The sequence below is a fragment of the Diabrotica undecimpunctata genome, chromosome 8 (assembly GCF_040954645.1).
Source record: "Diabrotica undecimpunctata isolate CICGRU chromosome 8, icDiaUnde3, whole genome shotgun sequence".
Taxonomy (NCBI): domain Eukaryota; kingdom Metazoa; phylum Arthropoda; class Insecta; order Coleoptera; family Chrysomelidae; genus Diabrotica; species Diabrotica undecimpunctata.
Window position 1 is genome coordinate 881,663 of NC_092810.1, and position 25,134 is coordinate 906,796.

Genomic DNA, 25,134 nt, shown 5'->3' on the forward strand with positions numbered 1-25,134 from the left:
AAAATGAGGGGTCTTACCACTAATGTTTGTATTTTGAGAACGATTTCCGAAGTGGAAATTGAAACGTCAATAAACGTATTTTAACCTTTAATTGTGGCTTATTCCCATTTAAATATAAATTAATTTATTTATATATATGTACAGCGTTAACAGGCCATTTAGGCCCATTGCTGGATGGATAATTTCCATCTTTTTCTGTTCTTAGCTATCGGCTTCCAATCTCTGATTCCCATCTCTTTGACATCTTCAATCACTACATCTCTCCATTTCTTTCTTGGTCTTCCTCTCTTTTTTTTACCCTCAGGTACTCTCCAAGCAATATTCTTGACTAGTCTATTACCTTCTATTAGGCTAATTAATGCTTCCTCCTCGTATACTCCTCGTACATTCCATGTCGCAATATTTAGGTACGTATTCTAATTTTTTGTTTTGCTATTTATGTTCAAACTCATGTTCCTGTTCATCGCTAGGGTCTGTCGGCTTAATGGGCCGTTTTTTCCACTACTAGATGCCGTTTTTTGGGTCCATATCTCTAGAATTTTCTCATTTGAAAGTACCATTTCCGGCCCATTCCCATTTTATGCCATCCACAGTTAGCTTTTTGTACCCTATTTTCACGTTTTTACCTTCAGCTCTTAATTCCTTGCCTTTATTTACAATTTCCTGCCTCATGTGTCTTTCCTTTTCGGTCAGGTCATCGTTGATGAAGATCTTTTTTCCAGTAAGAAATGTGAGTTTGCTTTTTTCTTTCATTACCTTAATTTTTTTCACTATAATCCTTCATTTGTACCAGACATATATTGTTTTTTAGCTTCATTGCAGATTCTATTTCGACATCCTCTTTTAGGTGCTTTTGTATAGTTTTGTGTACTCTTTTACGTTATTTTTTAAGAGTTTTTCATCTGTTGCGACTACTGGTAGACCCGTAATTACTATCTTATTTCTTTTCATTTGTTTTTCAATTCTTTCTACTTTGTTTTTAACCTGGGTTAATTTGTTTTTTGTTTCTTCCAATTCTTGCTTTATCTTTATATTTTCTTTTTTCAGCGCTGTCATATCTTCTGTATATTCCTTATTTTCATTCCTGATTTCTTTCAGTTCCCCCATCATCTTCTTGAACATACTCATAACGTCGTCCTCATCCTCTGAATCTTCTTCCCTTGGTTTTCTTTTGCTTGGGGTTCTGGCAGTTTTTTGCTCTGCAGGAAAGGTGAAGTTGACCCTTTATCTTTTCTCTTCTTGCCTTCTAACGCGTTATCATCACTGTCCGTGTGCATCATATCTGTTTCTAAGGACAGCGAAAGGAACTACATCCGCTTCTAACGCTCAAAAATCTAGTTCTTATCAGTCCTCAGTTAGCAGAATTATTTTTAACTTTGGCAACGTCGCAAAACTAACGGACAGAGTTCCACCAGTATGACTGTTTCGAATTATTGTAAATAACCTTACTCTTATCAGTTCAGACACTAGTTTTTACTGAAAGCGAGTTTTTTTTTCAGAAATTTCTCACTGCGGTATTACGAAGCCTTTTTAAATTCACGTAAATGTAAAAAAAACCGTAAATTCTTTTTGGCTACTACTCGTGATATTTGGGATTTTAGTAGGAGAAAAATAAATTGACTTTTATCTGCTTAGTACACCGTTGCCGTCCTCCAATTTTTATTTAATATTTAAAAATTTTATTATTTTCGACGCAAGATGAAGAAGGACTAACCTTATCTTCTTCATCAAATAATGCTTCAGCAACTAATAAAAGATTTCCAGAATCGTTTACACAATAGTAGAATGGCATGTAAGAAATATGAAAGCAAAATAACTCATGAGGCAACATTAAAGACGTTTGTTATGGAATTAATAACAGATCGATATTAATAACATAATTAGCAAGAGTAAAAAGTAGAAAGAGGAAAAAGAAGAATACAATCAGGGACGTCCTGTAGTTATAAATAACTAGATGTATAATTGCTTTTTGAGGCTTTCGCAATTTTTAATTTAATTTATTAGATATGTTGTTAGAATCGCAAACCATAACTTTTTTTATTAATAAAATAATTAAATGAAATTGTTTATACTGTCATAAAAATATGTAAAATTGCACAATATGCTGAAAACAAATCGCAAATAAATGCGAAAAACCATTTCTGGATTTTAAAAACTAAAGACGTTTTTTAGCTTGCAAAAATGATTTCAATGACAGAATGACCGCGTATTGTTAGATACACAATACTTGTTTAATCTTTTTTAAGGCCTTTATTATTTTTTTAAACGTGTTTCCTGCTAAATCTTCTTCTTGGAGATCTTTCGATCTGTTTAATTCTGAAGCTACCTCTGGTTAATTTCCTGGGAGGTAGATTGCCAACTATCCCTCCATCTTTTAGGTGGTCTTCCGGGAGATCTTGAATCGGCGGGTTGTTTTCTAGGGCAATTTTTGGGAGTCTATTCTCATCCATTCGTCTTACATGATTGTACCACATCCTTTTACGCTGTCTTCCCCATCTTACAATATCTTGAATTTTGCACTGCTCTCTGATGTTTGTATTTCTCATCTTGTCTCTTCTTGTTTTGTCCACTATTGTTCTTAGGGTTTTCATTTCGGCAACCCTTAGCATCTGTTTCGTTTTGTTGGTTTCTTCGCGCATGCCATATGTCATGATCGGTCGTATGCAAGTCTTGTAGATTCTAATTTTACTATCTGTGTGCACATACGGATTTGACCAGACTATCTCCCGCAGACATCCCGACAATGCGGATGCTTTGTTGATCTGACTCCTTAGGTACTTTACTAGGTCGTGTATGCTTGATATATCTATGCCCAGATATCTTAATTGCATCACCTGTTCTATGGTTCTATGTTCTCAACCACTAACTTACATCTGAGCGGATCTGTCAGTTTTGTTGGTAGAAATGGTCATATTTAGTTGGCGGCTTATTTGAAAGAACTGAAAGAGCTGTCCCTGAAGATCATCTTCTGATTCGGCAATAATTGTTGCATCATCTGCGTAACACACCATACCAATTATTCTGTTGCCCATTGAGAGAGGCTACTTTGTTTATAATTTTGTCCATGAGTAGGTTAAACAAGAAGAGGCTTAAACTGTCGCCTTGTCTAATTCCTTCCGGTGTTGGAATATTTTCAATGAATTGGTCTCCTGCTCTAACTTTGGTTACATTGTTGTTTTTTAGGTTATGGACTATCTTTGTTATGTTGGTCGGTGTTTTATTTTCTATTAATATATTTAGAATGTCTCCCAGGGCGAATCCTGTCAAACGCCTTCGTCAGATCAATGAAGCAAATATACGCTGGCATGCCGAACTCTTTAGCTTTTTCTTTTATTTGTTTTATGATGAATACTGCATCTGTTATAGACCGCTGACTTGTAAAACCTTGTTCTTCATAATTAGTGATTTGCCTTTCCAATTTGTCCTTAAGAATACTCGTGAAAAGTTTCATCGTTGTATTTAAGAGGGTTATTCCTCTGTAGTATTGTGGGCAACTTTTTTGTCCTTTTTTAAATATGGAGATTGTGATGCTCTTATGCCATTCCTCTGGTGTTTCTGTGTCGTTTTAGATTTTGTTAAATAGTTGTGACAGTTTACTTGCAAGTTCATGGCCTCCATATTTTAAGAGTTCATTGGGTATACCATCTGTTCCAGGTGATTTTCTGTTTTTTAGCTTCTTGATCTTTGCTTCTACCTCTTCGTCATTGATTGTAGCACTTATATCTACGTCGTATTCGTTTAAATTCAGCGTTTCTTCAGCATCATATAGCTCTTTAAAATGCTGTTGACATGTCTCTATAGGTACTCCCTTGGTCTGCACGAACTCTTTAACTGGTTTTTTCCTGTTCCGAAGCATTTTCCATACTTTCTTTTGGGCACCATGTAGGTCGTAGTCCATGTCGCTGGTGAATTTAGTCCAATGTTCTCTTTTGATTGATTTTGTTCTTGCGTTTACTTCGTTTCTTACTTGGACATATTCTGCTAGAGCTTCTTCCGATTGTGTGCTCTTATATCTTAGGTAGCATTTGCATTTTAATTCGGAGAGTTCTTTTACCTCTTGACAAAACCACGGTTTGGTGTGGTTTATCGCCCTCGTGTTAATTTTCCGCTTTCCAATTGCTTCTTCTGCTGCTTGGTTGATGCATTTCCTGATTTTGAATTTTTGCGAAACTTGAAAGTTTGCACCTTTCTACACACGTGACGCCAGACATTTTTGATGAATTACTCCGATACAGCAATTCTTAACTGTGTAATCGGGTTAGGTACTTGCATTTTGTTTTTCAGTTTGTTAAGTGGATGTTCTATGTCATTTTCGTTGTAACTATTATCCAACCAAAGCCGATTCTAGATATCCGAACTTTAAACTCAGTAGACGCAGGGAGTGAACACAAACTAGTACTATAGTGTATTTTTATGTATGAGAGAGTAATAAAACAATAAATTATGTATGAAAATCCCTAAACTGTTGATACGGGTGACTCAATGAAAAACAGATATTTGTCAACAAGTTTACAGAAGTATATAGGAAAACAATTTTAAATTGACTATGACCACCAGGTATAAAGGTTGGAGCAGAATAGAATACAATAGTTGTGAGAGTTACTAATCCCTAAATAAGGTTGCCAGTGTCGGAGTGATGGAGGTTAACAGGTACTAATGAATTTGCAAGAAATGTAAGATGTTTATTTTATTGGTTATATATAACCAATAAAAGTTTAATAAGTACCTACCTATTTGCAAAATAAAGTTTAATTCTTTAGATAAAATAAAACGTTTTATTTTATCTGAAATGAGTGCATTCCACGAAGTAAGGGTTTCAACAATCAAACATTTAATTCTTTAATTCCAGGAATCTACGACAGTAATTGACTAGATAATTACCTTCTAAACTTATTCCACAGAAAATGTGATAATGGGTTTTTCCATTTTGTAGGAAGGTCCAAGTGGCGTATTCAAAATTCTTAACAGTTCACTAAAAGTAGGTACTTCAGTTGCAAGGTGCAGTTTATTGTGTATACTAGTGTTATGGAAAATTTGGAAGTGCCGTGTAAACGCCGAAAAATTGGTCCTTTAACAGTTAATGAAAAAACATTAATATTTAATTGTTTTAAATCATTTACAGACAAACGTTTATGTGAAAGTGTTGATGAGACCGTTGAGTTAGTTAGCAGTACACTTGGTGTTGGGAAATCTACGATTTACAGAGTTATTAAAGAAGAGAAATGTGGTAGTTTTCAAATGCCACGTAATGCTCCAGGGAAACCAAAATTTCAAATAGAATATCATTTTAAGGAAGGACTTCGACGGAAAGTGCATGAATTCTTCTTTAGACAAGAATTTCCAACATTGGATAAAGTTCTTGTCTCAGTTCGAGATGATAAGCATTACCCAGAAATGAGTCGAAGTACGTTATGGAAACTTTTAAAAGAAATAGGCTTCCGCTGGAAAAAGAATCCCAGAAAGTCTATTTTATTAGAAAGAAGCGATATTGTCATATGGAGAAGACATTTTCTAAGAACCATAAAGGAAATGAGAAACCAAAAAAGAAAAATATTTTATCTTGATGAAACATGGATCAACGAGGGTCATACACCAAATAAATTTTGGCAGGATGAAACTGTTACAAGTCAAAGGCACGCTTTTGTAAATAACTTATCTACTGGTTTAAACCCACCATCAGGAAAGGGACGCAGGCTGATAATAGTACACATTGGCAGTTCAGACGGTTTTGTTGAAGGTGGTTTATTAACTTTTGAATCAACTCGTACCGGTGACTACCATGAAGACATGAACGCTGATGTCTTTCAAGAATGGTTCGAACAAATGATAGATCTCCTTCCTAAGAACTGTGTAATAGTAATGGATAATGCAAGTTATCACTCCAGACTTATAGAAGGACTGCCCACAACCAAGTGGTTAAAAAAAGACTTGCAGAATTGGCTGAGTTCAAAAAATATTACGTACCATCCCGGATCTATAAGAAAGGAACTTTATTCGTTGTGTGCCCTTCATAAAGAAAAATTTAAAAAATACGAAATTGATGAAATTGCCAAAAATCGTGGAATGACAGTACTTAGATCCCCACCATATCATTGTGAATTAAACCCGATTGAACTGGTATGGGCACAGATAAAGAGTGAAGTTTCAAGAAAAAATACCACTTTTAAAATTCATGATGTTAAACAGTTGTTTTTGGAGGCCGTAAATAATGTAAAACCTGAAAACTGGGAAAAGGCAGTAAATCACACTTGGACAATATTACTGATAAAATGATCGAGCCAGTTATTATAAATCTTGGTTCTGAAAGTTCATCTTCTGAATCTGATTTGGATTTGTAACAAGTAGCTGTAAGTTTTATATTAATATTTTTATTCATCTATTTAACATACCTTAGACGGTTTTAAAAACTCTTTTTCTCTTTTGTAATTTTTAAAAATTAAAAAAAATGTGAATTTTTTAAAACCCTTTTTAATGTAGGCCAGTCAGTTCTAATATAGTGTGTGATAAAAGAGGTCACTTTTGTTTACATACACATAACACTTTATAACACTGAAATAATTCATTTATTTTTTACAATTATTCAAAGTAATTTTTCAACTAATCTTGAGCACGCCCATGGAGTGGTCGGAGCTACCAGTTAAAATTATGCTAATTACTCTCTCGTTCATAAAAATAAACTATAGTTACGGATATGTTGAAGAAGTACGACAACAAAAGTTAAAAGCAAGTAAAGCTGCGGGATCTCTTAATGACACGAATGTTAGAACAAACACCTAAGAAAATACACAAAAATAAGAATCTATAAAGCAGCAATTAGATCTATATTAACATACACGGCGGAGACAAGACCTAACACATCTAAAATGAGAGGACTACTAGAAACAACAGAGATAAAAATACCTTCTGAGAACTAATCTCAGAAGACAACGGCCTAACAGCCCGAACAAACAGTTTAACAAGTTAGACGAGAGCCGTGAAAGCCTAACGCATTTTATCAGAGATAAAAATATTCCGATGAAAATCAGGGAAAAGTCTGTTGTATAGGGAGAGAAGCGAAAACATAAGAAGAGCATGCAATACGGAAGACATAAATGGATTGAAATCACCAAATGGACGAAGAAGTATTGGCAGACCAATAAAAAGATGGTGCGATAATTTAAACAATTTAGGAGGCTTGTATTGAAGAAGAAGCAGACTTTAAAGCCTACATACAAGAAATAATAAGAAGAAGATCTGTATATATTTCAGTATATTTTCTTCCTCTAGGTTTTCCTTGCGGTGTTTAGCTTATTATAATTTAGCGATATGTTCTTGCCAAAAAGCTAGATAATTTGTTTGATTTTTTTAAAAGAAACAACTTACATTGTATGACACGTATAATTGAAATTAGGTTTACATTATTTTTTATTATTAACAATAAAATTAGGCAGTTATAAATTCTGCAAAAGCACAGTACATCGAATCAAAGGATACTGGAAGTGCGGTATTTTCTTTAAGGAAATTTTCCCGATTTTCGGCGTTCTCACTTGCTGGAATTAAATGACATGGTGTATTGTAATTTTCTGCTTCCATGATACAAAGGTCCCTTGTGTGTTCCGGGGTCTCTTTCTCGCTACACACTTCTTGTAGACTTAAGTGATTTATTTGATTCTGAACTTCTTGAAGGCAACTGCAGTAAAACGGATTTCCAGCCAACGATATTTTCGTTAAGTTGGTAAAAAGTTTCAAGGGACCCTTCTTGGTAGTATCTAATCCCATGATCCAGTTGTGATCTATAGCCAGATATTTCAAGTTCGGATAAAAATTTGCTGGAAGTAACGACATCGGAATAGTTGTCAACTTGTTGTAAGATAGAATGACAGTATGCAAATTAGGGTTGTCCTTAAATGTATTATTCTCTATATATGCTATCTCGTTGTATGCAAAGTTGACTATTCTTAAATTTTTTCTCAATCGGAACCAATCTGCTCTAAGCTCTGTAAATTTATTATGTGAATACCACAAATTGCTAATACGGTCTGGGTAATGTTGCCTATCGTTTTTAAAGGAGGTGGAGAGTCTATTATTGTTAAAGTTTATATGTACTATTGATCCTATTGCATAAAAAAAACTCTCATCCGAGGTAAAGTTTATCTTGTTATCTCCAACATCTAATAACTTAAACATTGGACATAAATACACTACCGCGAAGTTCAACACAATAAGACGATTCCTAGTCAACAGCACCTCTCGTAATTTGGGACAGTCGTAAAATATATACCCCAATATGTAATCAAGACCAGTATTAATCAAGTGAACCGATTCCAAATTATTCATTTTTTCAAATGACCAAGGTTCTAAATGTTCCAAGTAAGTGTCGAGTATTCTAATCCTTTTCCAGTTGTTCATTCCTCTGTAACTATCTGGATTTAAAAAAGCTCTTCTTCTTGGATCGGTACCAATGACTTCAAGATTTGTACCGTTTCTAAAACCCAATGGATGGAGGTTAAACCAACTGATTATATGAATCATATCGGTGCACTTGATGGTTTCACCTATTCTTTTACAATAAGTGTGAAGATCATAGTAGTTGGTGGTAGTGTTAGTGTCTCCTCTGCAAACCTCTATTGAAAAAATCACGACTAGTGTTGTTAACCACATTACTGATTGCACTCTATCGTACATCTGGCTTAAAACTTCACACATTTCAGTAAAACAAACTACAATAGAACATAAAAATTATCTTGATTATAATAGTTTTTATTAGAAAGTACTTTATAGCTACTGTTATTAGAAAATGTATGTACCGGGTGGTCCAATAAGCCGATCTCTCGGCTATATATCAGAAATTATTCATGTTATAACTAGGAGAAAAAATTCCTTAGTAAAAATGGCCACGAGAAATCGCTGGAAATAACTTAAGTTTCTGGGTTAACCGCTAGGGGGGCGTAACCTGTGAAGAAAACTTTAAAAACCAGTTTTTTGGGAAATATGCCCAATTATACCAAGTGTTAAATACGTAAACTAGAAAGGGGCCTAAATTCTGCACAAAGTTGTTCAAGTACTTTTTTAAAATTTTTTCAAATAAAGGGTGGGGGAGAGTGGGAAAGTATTTGTGGATAAATACCTATAACTTTGGTTTGGATTAACCGATTTTAACGAAATTAGTGTCATTAGAAAGAGTGTGGATGAATTAATTTACATCTACTATAAAATAATTGCATTTAGTTTTAATTGTCATAGATAGAGGGTACTTTCGAATAGAAAAAATTAAAATTTGTTTTTCTCTAAAATGTTTAATGGAAACGCCTATTTATTGTAAATTATAATGGAACTGCATGTTAATAGCTTTTGTCGAACTCGAGATATGAATAAAAACGCATAAACATAAGTAAGTATAGTATTGACTCACCCTGTATTATAAATTAAATTAAAAAATAAGTCAGTAGGTCCTTTCAAATTTTTTTATAGCAGAAGAATCTTAATGTTGATACCTATTTTGACCATTGTTATTTCGTTTCAAGTAGGCTACGACAATGAATTTGACGGGGAGTTCATATTGTTTATTTATTGACAGCAGTCAAAACATTATTAAGAAGTTATAATTAATATTATAATTCGAATTGACGATTGCACTTTTTTCAATAGATATTAATATTGGTAATATTAGTAATTAATTATCAGTACTAATAATTCGTGATGAGTATATCAAATCCAGAATTGTATGATATGATTGGAGTTTATTTCGAATGTGACCAAAATGCCGCTATTGCCTCACGTATATATTCTGTAAGATATCCTGACAGGAGACATTATGGCAAAGAACTATTTGAAAGAAAGGCAAGAAGATTAAGAGAACTGGTAGTTTTCATCGTCCTTGTTTTAAACGACGTAGTAGAGGTATGACCGAAGATAATTCAATCAATGTTCTTGCTTTAATTCAACAGAATCCACATATAAGTAGTCGGCAAATCTCTATAGAATTAAACATACCCAAAACTACTGTTCAGGATTTTAAAACATCACAGGTTGGTTTTTCATATTATAAAGTGAACGTTTAGGTCAGAAACTTGGAATTCCCTTTTAACTTTAGATTCAACTGTTATTTTAATATTCCAATAAAAACGACAACACGGCGCTTTTATCCTTTTATCCGTTTCTTAAAAATACTTATGCACGATTTATTTTGTCAAACAATTGTGGATTTTTCAAGATTTTTGAGTCAAGTTACTTTTCGTACCATTTCTTCCAGACGTTCATTGTTTGGTTAGTCGCCTTCTTCAATGGTTCTTACTCGATGGCTCCGTGAAGTTTGACTAGCTGTTTCATGTTCCAAGGCAATAGCGAGCGCTTCATCTAGAACTTTCGGTCTTGCTAGTCGTAAAGCTTTCTAATTCACTTTCTTTTAACACATTGACGAAGGTATCTACAGAAATTTCTTCCAAAATGTTGTCTGGTACCTCCGGATAAGCCAACCACACTATAAGAGCAACATCTGCTTCAAACTCTTGCAAATTTTCACTTGCTCGTTGAATTCTACTTCTTAGTTGCGCCTTGTAGACTTGTTGTAGATGGGCATCTCCGTAATATTTGTCTAGTCGAGTAAACAAGGTCTTGTAACATTTTTCTTGACCCTTAGGAATCGATAGGATATCTGCAGCATCACCTCGTAAAGCAGCAGTCAAGGAAACAGCCTTAGAATGAAACATATATCGACAATCTAATAGCAACATGTGCCTGAGAGTTTTGGCAACACTGATCTCCATAAGCGCTATGTTATTTTCTTACCTTGAAACAAAGTGTAGGACAAAACTTTTCATTTAGAAGTGACTATGACTTAAAATGATTATTAACCGATTTTCCACATAAAAAAGAAACACCTTAAAATTATCACTGTGACTTGTTTTATGATGATTTTTTTTTGTACTTCAGGCTTGCAAATATACGTTAAGGAAAATAGGGCCATATGTGGGTAGTTCCAAGGTTAATTCTATGATACAGGAGCACCTAATAGACGAAGCCAACTTACATTTCACCGATTTCATTAGAGATGTCATCAAATTAATGGTAAGTACTGGTTTTTATGAACCTCTATCTATAATAAAATCATTTTTCCAGTGAACACCATTTTATAGTCGAAATCTATTTTTTTTAGACTGAAGATTTGCAAGATCTGTTCCCGTTACTGATAATGACGTGCCTATCGTACTTTAAGAGCCAATGGGAGGAGATCAAGGGGAACGCCGCTCTTATAGCGGGGCTTTTGTACTCCCAATTAGTCCCGGAGAATAGATCCAGAGTATCGCTGGATACGGTCTGTGATAGATTGTTAAGACTTATGGATGACGAAGATGAGGAGGTGCGGGTTAAGGCTGTAGAGGCCGTTTCTTATTTATTCATCGATTAGTAACAGTTTAAGCGTCTGTTTTGGGTTAAATGATGTCTGAACAAGAAGTATGCTCCTGGTGATTAAAAACAAGGAACATACTATTTTTTTTATTAGGTTCTTAGTTTTTTTTTTATTATTTTCATCCAAACTTCACTGAATCAACAGCAGACTAAACTTCCAGGCCGAAACATTAATTGTAGAAACGCTCTCAGCTGGTCAAATTTACTTTTACATGCTATAGTAACACTTTAGCCGAAAAAGTATCATATTTAAGTTAATAAACAAGGATAGCTTGCTTGCATTTAACTCTCGCCATTAATATTCTGAACAAAATTGTTTCACAGCCATATCTACACTGTAACACCTTTATACATAATGTAAACAAACTTGCCATGTCATCTGTGGCCATAACTTGCAATAACAATAAACATCATCTGGAATTTATTAGGTCATATATGTTCGCTGTGTTTTTTACTGTCAAATTTTAATATTCAAGTCTATAAGCAAACAATTTCATATTGAGTAGTGTTAGTTATGACGTCACGTTTTTGGTTGGCTCCCCTGAAAGTGTTTCACTTGCCATTTGTCGTTATTTTACCATTGTTACATCTTTACAGGTACCTTTTTTTTTACTAGCAACATCGTTTGTTTCTGTTATCAGTTTAAGGTCAGTTTTTCGTCATCATCAAACCCAGAACCGAGTACTATATCCTATTTTATGTGGAATATTCTTAAATAACCTCATGCCATTTTTAGATTAAGCTGTTTTCACTGAGTAATTTTGGTTTTCTTCAGTCTTCAGAAAATTAGTATTATCGACATATTTGCCTTGTGGTTTATTTATAGCATGCTTAGAAATCTTTCATGAGTAGCTTATCAAGTATTTAATTGTTTTTTAGACGAACAAACAGCTTCTTTTGTACTATATATACAAAAACGCTGGAATACTGATCACAGCTTTGAATTTCCGCACTTAAGATGGTTGGTTTCGCTTTTAACAAATCCTGAAGAAATAAATTTGCTTCGAATGAATGTGTTGATTATCGAGTGATATTTTGTCGAAAGTCTAAATTCTTTCTGCAAATATCTCTTGATTTGTCGTTTTTAACAGGGTTGTAGCATTCGTTCGGTATTTATAAACGAATTTGGTGATCAAATTAATGATTATACTTATTAAATAAAAATGAATAATATAAAATATAATTAAAATATTTTCTAGTCTAGAAAAACGTTTAAAAATGTTCAGTTTCGGCAAAAAATGTAGTAATTTAATTTTTCATTTGAAACAATATGGTTTCTGTAAAAAGGTATACTTTTTCTTCAACATTCTGTAAATTAAATTCATAAAATTTCATTTTTGTTATATAGGAATGAGTTATAAATATTTGTATAAAGAATAGGCTACCAATTGTTTTTGTTTCATATATTTTTTATAAATAAAACTTATGTATATTGTTATCTTTTATTTTTTTAATGCCTTAAAAAGTTTATGATTAACGTATTGGCACCTAACTCATATGCAACCAATATTACACCGCTCCCATTACAGTTCTGTCATAGCTTGTCACAAATTTCTCAATCGTGTCTATGTTTCCGTTTAAAATATAGCGATCTCGTGCTGACAAACTTCAAAGGCGGCATCTGAGAGAGTGCATTCTGATTGTTATTTATTCTGTGTCTAAAGGTGCAGTCTCTCTTAAGGTGTCTTACATGCATTCCTCTGACAAATCATTGTTCTGTGATTACAAACACTAGAGGTCATCTTACACGCATGTCAAATATTTCTCAGAACAAATTGGTGTTCTGTAGTTTCCATCTTATACGTAGTTTATAAAGGGGGTTTTACACGTCTGTCAATTATTTCTCATATCGAATATTCGTTCTACGCTCACAATGCTAAAGGCTATTTTACACGTTTAAAAGGGTGTCTTACACGTATGTCAATTACTTCCCTAAACAATTTGTAGTTCTATGAATATCAGCACTAAAGGGCATCTTACACTCCTGTCAATTATTTCCTATAAATTGAGTATAAAACTAGAAGAGAAAAAGAATTTTACCACCTAGTTTAAAATCTCTAGGGACATTACATTCAATATAAATAGCAATATAAATTCAGGTTCACCTATTGCCTCGGAACTAGTTTGTTCGACTTATTTTAAATTATCGAGAACATTTTTATTGAAATATTTTTTTAGTTAAAGTATGTAAAAATAAAGTTCTTAAAGAATTTTTCTGTAAAGAATAGTGCTGTATAGGTATATTTAGAGCAAATGCTTTACTGGTTTCAAATCATTGTCTGAATCACATCAATGTATTGCTAATATTAACTTCCACCTTCTAATGAAGTTTTCGGGAAGCAGAAAAATGTTAAAAAATTAACAAAGCATAGAATTTACAATTTATAGCATGATTTTTTGTTCTTTCTTTTAAATAACCTATATATTTTTTTTTAATTAGTAACATAAATACTACAGTATGATAATGAGAATAGATACCTATAAATACCATAAAGGTAGATTCCAAGAGAAATACACAATGAAAAATAGAAATATGTAATTATATTAACAAAAATTCTCATCTTTACATTCCAAACTTTGTTTTAATATAAAGAATCATTTTCCCTCCAGAATATCACTTTAGATTCAACAGGTTTTTAATCTTACGACCTAAAAAGGAAGGTTTTCGAAGCTACTTCCAAACAGAGAACTGTGTTATCAAATTACTAATTTAAAAATGTCTAAGATATTGTTAGGTTTATTTATGTATCTTCACTCTTTAGACCCTCTTCTGTTATATGGAAATAACATTTTCCGTCCTGTACATCTGGCGAGAAAATAACTTTAAACTCCCTTAAAACTCTTAAAGACCTTGAAATTTGGCATCGATAGTTAATGCTGTTGCTCCAAGCCACTCCCAAACAAGGATTTGAGGTGCCATCAATGGTTTCAGTGACCTAAAGATAAAAATATGGTAGTGTTAAAAATGTATTAGTAAATTATAATTTTGTTGGGCATAATCAATTCTGACATTAATCAAAAAGTCTGTACGGCTGAGACATGAATGGTATAGACAGTACCTCATGAATCTTACCTGATTAGTACAAACAACAGCAACAGGGTATTCTTCCTGTACAACATATAGTTGCTCCACCAAAGATATCAAATCGCCACTCCTTAGTAGCAATTCCTTCTCATTTTCACCTTTGAAGGGACCTGCTATAGAATCTATAACAATTAAACCAATACTTTCCCTTCTCAGTAAGTTTCGCAAGTCTTGGGATATACAGTTCTTCAGCTCAGTTATATCTGAAGCATGTTTCAAAAATACATTGCTTTCCAAGTTATTGTTAGGTAAGTTGTGACGAATCTTGAAGAATTGGGCCATCTGGTGAAACCGTTTAGTTGGAAAAACATCTTCTGTGCAAATATAAACAGCTCCTAAAAGTACAATGAACTGTCAGTCATTAGAAAAGTTGAATAAAAACAAAATATAGCAACCTTTGTTTAAACCACCTTCTTCAACTGATAGCTGTACCTGAAGTGCTAACTGGAGACATAATTGTGTTTTCCCAACGCCACTGTAGCCATATATTTCTGTAATTCCACTGAGAGGTATGCCCCCTCTTATAATACGATCTATACTGTCGCAACCTGTGGACAGTCTATCCCAGGGTACCAAATCTATAGCTACAATATAAAATACATTAAAACCAAATTTTCTAAAAAAAAATACCACACATTAACAACCTTTAAGAATGTTGGTCGGCTTGTGAATGCTTCGGGAAACCTTAATTTTCAGATCTTTTATTTCTTCAGCACTCATACCAGTTATTTTCGTTAAATTTTCAATGTCGCTGACAAGAAATCCTTGTGGGGTAATGATGTCATCTGCAAAAAGCCTTTCTTGGATTGAAAGAAGGAAATATTATACCATGACACTTACTTTCACCAAGTTTTTGTTGGACTTCTTCAGTTATACCAAAGAAGATAGACGCTTATAGAAGACCAGTTCAAATGGGCGATTTGGTTACGGTTTAAGAGGGTGGCTGCATAAACTCACAGCGTGGTGCCGTGGCCGTCGGCTTAAAACTATCTTGAAAATTTCATAATGAAATATGTAGTTAGGGGGAAGTGGGAAAAGAGTACGAACGGGTAACTGCATCTACGCCTAAACAAATTTCGATGCCATTGATTTGCAAACTGTCTTTTTTTTTGTTTTTTCACAATAAAATCTTTATTTTCAATATATTAAATTGTTAAATTTTTAATTTTAAAACTTAAAAATGTATGATATTTACAATATTCAAAGTATTTATTTTTTTAATTGTATAACTTTGAATTAAAAATTGGTTTGTTCCAACACAACGAAAAACCGTCACATAACTTTTTATTATACTGTTTTTCTGCCCAGAAATTAACGAAACAATTTTAAAAAATTTCAATTTAAAAAAAAAGTATTCAATGAAACTTTTTACTAAATTATGAAATTTTCCATTTCGCCAAAACTTCCATTTCATCCATAATTTTTCAATAACAACAAAAAGCATTCCTGATTTATTTTTGAAATAACAAAATAAACTTTAACAGTACCTACATTTTAATGAATAGTACCTATATGTGAAAGTTTTTACGCTGTATGGGTACTATTTAATCTTGTTTTAAAATAACAACTAATAGTATCTAAAACATAATTTTCACAATGAATGAATATTGGTGAAATTATTACAATATAGTCTTAAACTGATTTATACTTAAGATTTGTACATATTTCAATTAAAAATTTGAATTATAATAATTTTTCTAAAAAGATTAATTTATTAAAAGTTAAAATAATATTATTTTCTTTAAACAATTTTATAAAACGCAAAAATTTAATCCTATTCTACGACCACGCGGCATCTACATATAAAAATATCTAAAGTTGCATTTATTGCCCCACTCTTTCATATTTTAGAAGCAAACCGCTCCTTAGTGGTACCACGTGCAACACGTGCGTTCCACTCGTCCCACTTTTCTTTATCTATGTCACATCTTTTGCTATGCTCAAAAATAACAGTGAAAAATTCTTCTATAAGCGTCTATATTCTTTGGTTATACCATTTAAAAAATTCGTAGCACCCGGCATTGTTAAATAAACACTTTACTGTATAAAAATAAAATATATACTAAAAGTTTGGTTAGGTGTATATCTGGTTGCCTATAATACAGAATACAGGAATAATGTTTTAAGAATAATATATATATTCAATATGTAAATTAAAAAATATTTACTCAATTCTTGCGTACTTTCTACCCATTATAGCCTTAACAAAAATGTGTAGAAATACTACTAGAATAACAAGAACACCTATCAACATTATAGTGTGATTAAAATTGAACTCTATTTTCTTTTCTACAATTAAACGTACGGTACCGGCTAATTCATCTCTTTGCCAGCAACTGAAAATATTAGAATCTGCTATTCTAGCGTCATTAATATATATCCTATCTGTAATAGTAACGAATATTCTTCCTTTGGATTCTGCAGAAATGATCTCTGGAATCAAGTTTTTGTTGCCAACTTGCCAGTGTATTGGAGCGTCTGTGTTCATGCTTCCTGGACAAGTTAAGACGATTGTCTTTCCTTTAACACCATACAACATGTTTCTGGCTACCGGTGGCTCTAGAGGAGGCAATGATTGCAGCATGGAGTAAATTCCTGCGGAATTGTTCGCCTAAAAACCATAGAAAGTTAAGGTTGAAGAAACGCCACTGACGGTTACCTCACCTGTTCAATAATATTTCCATGTTTGTCCTTGACAATAAACAGTTCGTTAGTGGGACAGTCCACTTTACAAAACCCTATCATGATTTCGTTTTTTCGAGATTCTACTGCTTTTATTTCTTTAATAGCAGTGGGGAGAATGTGGGATTTACAAGGAATTCCTAATTGAAAAGCGTTCAGAACTTCCAAATCAACAGCTATCGATTCTACGCTACTCTCTGTCTTTGTATTGTTCAGGTTTTCAGTTACGTTGGGCATTTGAGCTACTGATAGTTTGTTGTTTTTGGAGTAAATGCTACAATAACCTAGAATTTAGACCAATAAAGTCAGAACAAGTATTTAAACTCCTCCTAAGAACGGTGCTGGATTTTATCTATAGTAAGTATATATACCTCCTTGGTCATAAACAAGTATTGCCTGAAAAAAGAAGAGATATTTTGGGAATCATACCTAACTTATGTCTCTTTCCAACCTTGCCACAAGCACTACAAGTCGACCAATCGCTCCATTCAGTGTCAAGTATCAAACCATATTCTTCCAAAAATTGCGGTTTCTTGGGATAAGGTCCGAAAGGTGCTTCAGGGCTATGGACCTGATCGATGTCGCTTTCGTTTAAGTTTGCGACAGTTAAAAAGTACGGAATTGTGGCAGCTTCACCTAAGGTACACATATACTGCCCCGAATGTGTGCTATCTAAATTATAGAGATGAAGAGTTTTTTCTTCGGGGGATAAAACAATATTTTCGTGAAGTTCAACTGGTTCTAGATGTTTGCCACCTAAAAAGACGTGGTAAATAAAAAAGAATCTAGAGTTCTTGATATGCACGTGCATTAAACAAAAGAGATTTGCAAAAATATATTAACCTATTGGTGCCCATTCCCACACCACCGACTCTATATTATCTTTTTCCTGTGGATTAATGCAAATTTTGCATGACAATTTCACATTCCCACCTACGAAACCCAGAACTGCTTCGGGCGACATCGAAAAATACTGTCCAAGTCGTTCTTCCTGCCTTTTTAAACAATTATAATACTCTTCCCATAAATCTTCGTTAATTTTGATGTATTTAGTGTTGGTGCCTGGATATTCTGAAGCCACGTGGCCTAAAAAGTTCAGCAATTTGCCACTGTGTTTGGTTTTGTAAATGTCAGATGCTTTTTGGCGAAGTTTCTTCAGAGAATCACCAAATAGGGCATTTACATCGGTACAGAGTAGCACTAGGATTATTAGTTTGATGCAACGGTTCATACTTTTGACAAATGTCAACATTTAACTGTTGTATTCGTCAGTTTCATTGACATTATTGTATTACTCGTTCGGACGATCAGTGTTTGCAAGACAATATTACAATACTATTATAGTATAGGCGGGATCTGTTTTGGATTCGACATTTTCCATAGGAAGCTAGTTTTTTGCTGGAATCACTTCAGGATGTGCCCAATATCGATAATCATGATATGCGCCAGTCGCAAACCCTGTGCTAAATTTTTTATTTAACAAAATCTGAAAAAAATTGAAAATTTCTCATTTTTTTGCTCCTATTTTCGTTTATAATTCGGAAAATATTGATCCTAGAGAAAAAATTATAACAAGTTAAAAGTTTCGTTATTGAATTTTACACAATATTTCGTTAGCTAGAAATTGAAAATTTAATGTTTCTTGTTGAAAAAATAGCAATAATTGGAAAAAAAGTACAAAAAAATGAAGTTAATACTTTAAATGTTTTCGACTTTCTAAACTTGACCTACAAGCTCCATATTCCGCCTAGAAAAACCTTTTAATATGTTTAAAACGTGTGCTAAATATTGTTAAGATCGGCCGGATAGGTTTTGCATAATAATTTTGCAACCCAGCCTACTGGAAAAAAATCGCAAATTTTCAAATTTATAGTAGGCCCTAAATAAGGCCCTCGGATAGTTGCAAATTTTTTTACACATAAAAGAAGGCTAAAACTTTCAAACGCTTTTTGTAAAATTAAAATCAGTTCACTAGAAGAGCCTAGAAAATGTTTTAAAGTTTTAAGCATTTTTTAGGCTAATAAACAAATTGAATAACTTTACGAGCTTTAAACATATCAATTTCAAAATTTATACACTTAAAGAACATTAAAAGACGCTTCTTTAAAAAAAAAAGATACATTCGGCATTACCTCAGCTTCTTGTTAACCAATTTTGCTCTTTTTTTTTTGAGTCGATGTCTCGGACGACAAGGATTTCAAATATCATATTTTCAAATACCATTTTTAATTGCAAAATTGGGAAATTTGCAATAAACAATTGTATGTTAAACAAGTAATTGCATTTTTTCTTCATGCATTTTTTTTGAGCTTGCAATTTATACATTGAAGTAAATTGTTACTTTTAGTAAACAAATATGTATTTATAAATTGTTAATAAATAATTTAAACTGTTAAAACAAAGGCGAACGAAAAAAAATTTTTTTTTTCATAAATAAACTTTATTTTGACTCAATCTTCAATAATTTTTTTTACAGTCTTTTTCTTTTTTTGGAAGGACAAAAATCTTCAGGTCTGACCTTGACCTTCAATATCTTGGCAACCAGTAAGCCGAATGTATCGTTTTTTTTAAAGAAGCGTCTTTTAATGTTTTTTAAGTGTATAAATTTTGAAATTGATATGTTTAAAGTTCGTAAAGTTATTCAATTTGTTTATAAGCCTAAAAAATGTTTAAAACTTTAAAAAAAATTCTAGGCTCTCCTAGTGAACCGATTTGAATTTTACAAAAAGCTTTTGAAAGTTTGAGCCTTCTTTTATATGTAAAAAAAATTGCAACTATCAGAGCCTTATTTAGGGCCTACTATAAATTTGAAAATTTGCGATTTTTTTTCCAGTAGGCAGGATTGCAAAATTATTATGCAAAACCTATCCGACCGATCTTAACATAATTTAGCACACGTTTTAAACATATTAAAAAGTTTTACTAGGCGGAATATGGAGCTTGTAAGTCAAGTTTAGAAAGTCCAAAACATTTAAAGGATTAACTTCATTTTTTTGTACTTTTTTTCCAATGATTACTATTTTTTCAACAATAAACATTAAATTTTCAATTTCTAGCTAACGAAATATTGTTTAAAATTGAATAACGAAACTTTTAATTTGTTATAATTTTTTCTCTAGGATCAATATTTTCCGAATTATAAACGAAAATAGGAGCAAAAAAATGAGAAATTTTCAATGGTTTTCAGATTTTGTTAAATAAAAATTTAGCACAGGGTTTGCGACTGGCGCATATCGTGATTATCGATATTGGGCACATCCTGAAGGGATTCCAGCAAAAAATAGCTTCCTATGGAAAATGTCCATTATGGTCTGAATTTCTACAGATCCCGCCTAGTCTATTATATTTATAATTATAAGTATTATACAAGTACATTTTCAATATATGCACCAGATAAAAAATACGGATAATTGTACTGAAAATTCGCTAATAACTGATAATTGACCTATTTATTTTATTATCAACCCTTGTTCATAAGTTCATAAGAAGATATTAATAGTTTCTTTAACTTTAAACAAATATTTCCATTGCTTCTTTCGCTATTAATGTATAATTAACATCTTTCTATCAGAAATCGACAAATTGCTGTCCATTTTTTTCACTATTAGTATAAACATTATTTTTCTTTCAGAATAAAAAAAACATGCTCTGCTTCCTTCATTGTCAGAATATAATGGTACTAATAATCCGCTATCAATTCAATTCATTTTCTTTCATACATAAATTCCCAGTCATAAGAATTAAATCTTAAATTACCGCGATAAAAACGCGATATTCACTTTAATATCTCTATGGATATCTCTAGTACGATAATAATGGCTGTATAACACAAAACAAATTCGCTTACTGATCATATACAGTGCTAGCCAAAAGAAGCAATCCGAACTGTAAGTTGTAACTGTCTTCCCTCTTAGTAGAATCTCCTTGTTTGAACACAGCCGGATATTCCTCAAATCGCAGTAAAACAAAAGCTGTGATAAGTATAGATGAACTCAGCCAATAATACCTAGATCAACAATATTATCTGCTCTAATACAGAGGGTTTCCTATTTACAATTCAGGATCAGATAGTACCAAAAACAAACTACCTCAATAATATCATCAAAGAACCTCGAGTGCAAAATGACAAATGTTTACCCTTTCTAAACATTTCTAATCTCATCGGTTTAATTAGAAGTTTCATCGATTTTACGAGATGTTTCTCTATTTATTTTTATGTTGGGTCATCTCCATTCTCGATTAGATCGTTTTTGACCTTTTTAATTCACTAGAATCTTCGTCAAACTTTTTGAGCAACTGCTTCACGATGAAATGTTTTAACAGCATCGTTGATAGCTCACTGGCACATTTTTAAAATAAGTCATAAATAGTCTGCACCGAAAACAGGATATCTTTTTTATAAAAAGACAAGGTTTTTTTACCTTGGATAAAGTTCTATCTGAGCCAAGAACCATCCTCCTTTATCCGGGCTTGGAACCGGCAACAAGATCATTGAAATAGTAAATCTACTCAATGATTATGTAGGCGGAATTAAAAAAACTTGATACCTAGATGTAAAACTATTAAGTCAAAATTAAAATTTTCAACAAAAATTCAATAATTATGTTTTCAGAAAATCAAGTGAAAAATCAACAAAGGGTTATAAACCTGTCAATTTGCGTTTAATTTATTAAGTAAAACAATGTAATTCGTATTACTTGAAAGATATCATTTATCTACTAAAACAGACAAATCCCGCAATACTTTTTCAACACGCAACCGTGTTAACATTATAAAAAACTGCGACATAAAAGATCTAGTTAAAATGCCACCAGAAAAGATATATCAAAGATATAGGGTAAAAGCATAACTGAAAAATCAACAAACAAAAAAAGAAATTCAGATATTTAGAAGACTCCATAACTTTCTGAAATTGCTATTTTTCTCGGAAATGAAAGACGCTACACAAAGAGATAACTGATATTCCAGAAAAAAGATTCAGTGTTATCTAGTGTTAGGTTTCTACCGAAACATTTAGGCGTCGAATATCACTGCGGAACGAGCGCCGGCGACTGGGTTATCACTAAAGGTTTTTTCTAGAATACCATTTACCAGCTGTCTGTGAGTATCGCTGAGGGCAGATTTTTAATTTGATAAGGAAGACAAATTGAACCTTGTTTTATTTAATTGTAGGTATGCAGTAGCTCTTAAACCACTTCAATAAAGTCACCAAGCACTTCAACATAATAATTTCAGATAACCAAACATAATAAAACACAAAATTTTTAACTCCTATATATTATATCCATCGTGACAGCGTGATTAAAATAGAATCCTTCAATTCTTTGTTGAAGATACTGTAATTGAGAGTGTGGATATCTAAAAATACTTAGGAACATGTATAATATCAAATGTAGACCAAGCCAAAGAAATTAAGACAAATATTCAAATAGCATGTGGATCATTCGTTTAACTTTAAAATATTTTTTGTTGTCGGGATATAAGGTGTTTCGGTGTTACGTGTTCTTTTATTTACGGCTTGAAAGCATGGACATTAAAACAAGTGCATCTGAATAAGATGACCGCTTTTGAATTTTGGTGTTACAGAAGAATCCTATGAATATCATGGACCCAAATAATGTCAAATGAAGAAGTTACTAGAAGAATAGGAAATTAAGTTGAAATAATATTTACTATCAAAAGAAAAAAACTTCAGTATTTAAGACATGAGATGAGAGGGCAAAACTACTCATTATTGCAGCTTATTATGCAAGGCAAAATTCTAGTAAAACGTAATGTGGGAAGAGGAAGAATATCTTGGCTTAAGAACTCGGGGGAATAATTTGAATACAGAAGCTGAAACTTAAAGAAGAAGAAAATGCAGTATGCACAATCACATGTTAAGTGTATCATAAGGTATCCACGCATATGACACATGATAACGATAACACACTTCTTTACTTGAGGACTTTAAAAAAATCGATTTATTGATTTTTTAAACATATAGACACAAGAAACATTATCTTACGATAAATTCTGGTATTATCTGGTATATCAGGTTACTGATCGATAGGAATAATTGTATCTTGCACAACATCGATAAGAGTAAAAACATTGTTATCATATTTTATCTATGCAGTCGCACCATTAACTGATTTTACGATAGTTTCTTTAATTCATTAACAACACAATAATTTATGGATAAATTTTATAATCTTAAATTTAAATTTTACAATGAGTAAATGATAGATAAAATTTTTCCAAACAATAATATTACCCAAACATGAAAATTACTCAACTCTTCCTGCGATGGCGCAGGAAGGATTGAGCAGCTCGGCGACTTCGCAGCCGATTCCAAGCCCGGATAAAAAATAAGGGTGAGAAATGAGGATGTGGGAAAAGAACAAAACGCTGCTAGAACCAATGGTAAAGCCTCGGATTTGACTAGATTAAACAACGACCAGACCAAATTCAGAGACAAAAAAGGTAAAGGTAATAGCAAATGTGCTTATGACGAATTAGATGTGCTTCAGACAATAGCCGTAGAGGAGACAGATGATTTCGAACAACTTAAGAAGAGGTTAAATATGCGATATGGTCACGAACATTTGGAGCATGTATATCAGTCGTAGCTTAAAAATCGAAGACACAAGAAAGATGAGGCTCTTCAAGAATATGAGGTAGATATGGCCAGATTAGTACGATATGCTTATCCAACAGCTCCCGAAGACATGATGAAAAAATTGGTCGTTCAAACGTTTATTGATGGTCTTCGTGATCATGAAATGCAGAGAACATTGCGATTAGCTCGTCACAAGACGCTGGTTGATGTCTTATCCGCCGCCCTCGAATACGACTCAGCTACGCAGGCCTCTGGCGGTTACAGTAAAGTTAGGACTGTAAAAGAGGAAGGAGATGAAGATAAACTTGACCAGCTCGTTAATATGATGAAAAGTATGACATACAAGAAAACGAAGACCATAAGATGCTGGAATTGTGGCGAAATAGGACACGTAAGCACCCTAGGTACGACGCAACTTAAGAAACTCACCATCAGGAAAACTAGAACGGGTCGGCCTTAGGGGGGCAGCTTCGACCCGGAACTTTTCCAAAGACCCTCTCATACTAATAGCTTCTTTGAAATGTCGTGAAGATAGTGTATATGTAGATGGAGAAATAAATGGTAAAAGGCATACGTTGTTGGTGGATACCGGAGCGACCAGAACCATTATACGCCCAACAACTATAAACAGCCGTAAGAAACTGTTACCAACGAGGTTGCGACTTCGGACCGCTACGGGTTAAAATGCCAACATTAATGAAGAAATTTGGAATTGGAAGAAAAAAATTGTCCTGGTTACGTAATATCAGAAACTGGACAGGACTTGGATTTGAGGAACTCTTAAGAACAGCTGAAGATAGACAAACGTTTGCCACCATAACCGCTAACCTCCATTGATGGAGACGGCACTTGAAGAAGAAGAATGAAGAAATCCAGGTACAATTAGAAATTGGAGCAGAAAAGTTTGTCCATACTGTTATAGTTGCTGACATCGAAGAGGATGTTATATTAGGAATGGACGTAATGAATATGCAGGGATTCCAATTGAATTTTAAGAATAAGGTAATCAAAGTTGGTAACGAGGAGGTATTTCTTCATCCACATGATAACAACACTGTGCAAGCAGCTGTTAAAGAAGATACAGTCGTGCCTGCGAGAAGTGAAACGATCATAGTAGCGCGGTTATAGGGATTGTGGACGAAGGAACACCTGTTATGATGGAGCCTTGGAACCATGACGACGAGGTTGGCCGAGGAATCATAATTGGAAAGGAATTGGTGATTTCGGCTAAAGAAATATCTGTGAAACTTATCAATGTCAATGACTATCCAGTGACCATCAAGAAAGAGACAAAAGTAGGAACTTGTGTACCAGTAACATCCATAATCTGTCAGACGACAACACTCTCGTTTAAAATCCCTTACTTTTGTTTTCTCTC

General features: G+C 33.2%; 3 protein-coding genes across 4 annotated transcripts in view; 1 reads left to right on the top strand and 2 right to left on the bottom strand.

Moving 5' to 3' along the window:
• Positions 1-12,789, top strand: part of c11.1 (maestro heat like repeat family protein c11.1) — a 46,996-nt gene extending 34,207 nt beyond the window's left edge. Inside the window, exons 12-13 of the mRNA XM_072541783.1 lie at positions 10,912-11,046; positions 11,135-12,789. Coding sequence (XP_072397884.1) covers positions 10,912-11,046; positions 11,135-11,386 — 387 coding nt within the window. The 3' untranslated portion in view covers positions 11,387-12,789. The remainder of the gene's footprint in view (positions 1-10,911; positions 11,047-11,134) is intronic.
• Positions 12,790-13,916: 1,127 nt separating this feature from the next.
• spn-B (X-ray repair cross complementing protein spindle B) lies at positions 13,917-15,503 on the bottom strand. 2 transcript variants are annotated; one of them, XM_072541311.1, is made up of 5 exons: positions 15,314-15,503; positions 15,118-15,269; positions 14,869-15,057; positions 14,462-14,808; positions 13,917-14,324 (listed from the first exon to the last, which is right to left on the bottom strand). In XM_072541311.1, the coding sequence occupies exons 2-5, from the start codon at positions 15,191-15,193 to the stop codon at positions 14,130-14,132; spliced, it is 807 nt and encodes a 268-aa protein (XP_072397412.1). In that variant the 5' UTR covers positions 15,194-15,269; positions 15,314-15,503; the 3' UTR covers positions 13,917-14,129. The 2 variants fall into 2 exon arrangements, with proteins under 2 accessions (XP_072397412.1, XP_072397411.1); XM_072541310.1 differs by having other exon boundaries at positions 13,918-14,324; positions 15,118-15,258.
• A 1,079-nt stretch (positions 15,504-16,582) lies between these two features.
• Positions 16,583-18,433, bottom strand: LOC140448680 (uncharacterized). Its single transcript, XM_072541787.1, has 4 exons — positions 17,999-18,433; positions 17,585-17,911; positions 17,138-17,439; positions 16,583-17,084 (listed from the first exon to the last, which is right to left on the bottom strand). Exons 1-4 carry the CDS (start codon positions 18,405-18,407, stop codon positions 16,638-16,640), a joined length of 1,485 nt encoding a protein of 494 aa, XP_072397888.1. The 5' UTR covers positions 18,408-18,433; the 3' UTR covers positions 16,583-16,637.
• Between the last annotated feature and the right edge of the window lie 6,701 nt (positions 18,434-25,134).

Coding starts and splice junctions, on each gene's coding strand:
- LOC140448680 (XM_072541787.1), bottom strand. CDS start 18,407: ATGTTGACATTTGTCAAAAGTATGAACCGTTGCATCAAACTAATAATC. Junction 17,912..17,998: donor GTGGGAATGGGCACCAATAG/GTTAATATATTT, acceptor ACGTCTTTTTAG/GTGGCAAACATCTAGAACCA. Junction 17,085..17,137: donor ATGGAAATATTATTGAACAG/GTGAGGTAACCG, acceptor TATGGTTTTTAG/GCGAACAATTCCGCAGGAAT.
- spn-B (XM_072541311.1), bottom strand. CDS start 15,193: ATGAGTGCTGAAGAAATAAAAGATCTGAAAATTAAGGTTTCCCGAAGC. Junction 14,809..14,868: donor AGAAGGTGGTTTAAACAAAG/GTTGCTATATTT, acceptor TTGTACTTTTAG/GAGCTGTTTATATTTGCACA. Junction 14,325..14,461: donor CTGTTGTTTGTACTAATCAG/GTAAGATTCATG, acceptor TTTTATCTTTAG/GTCACTGAAACCATTGATGG.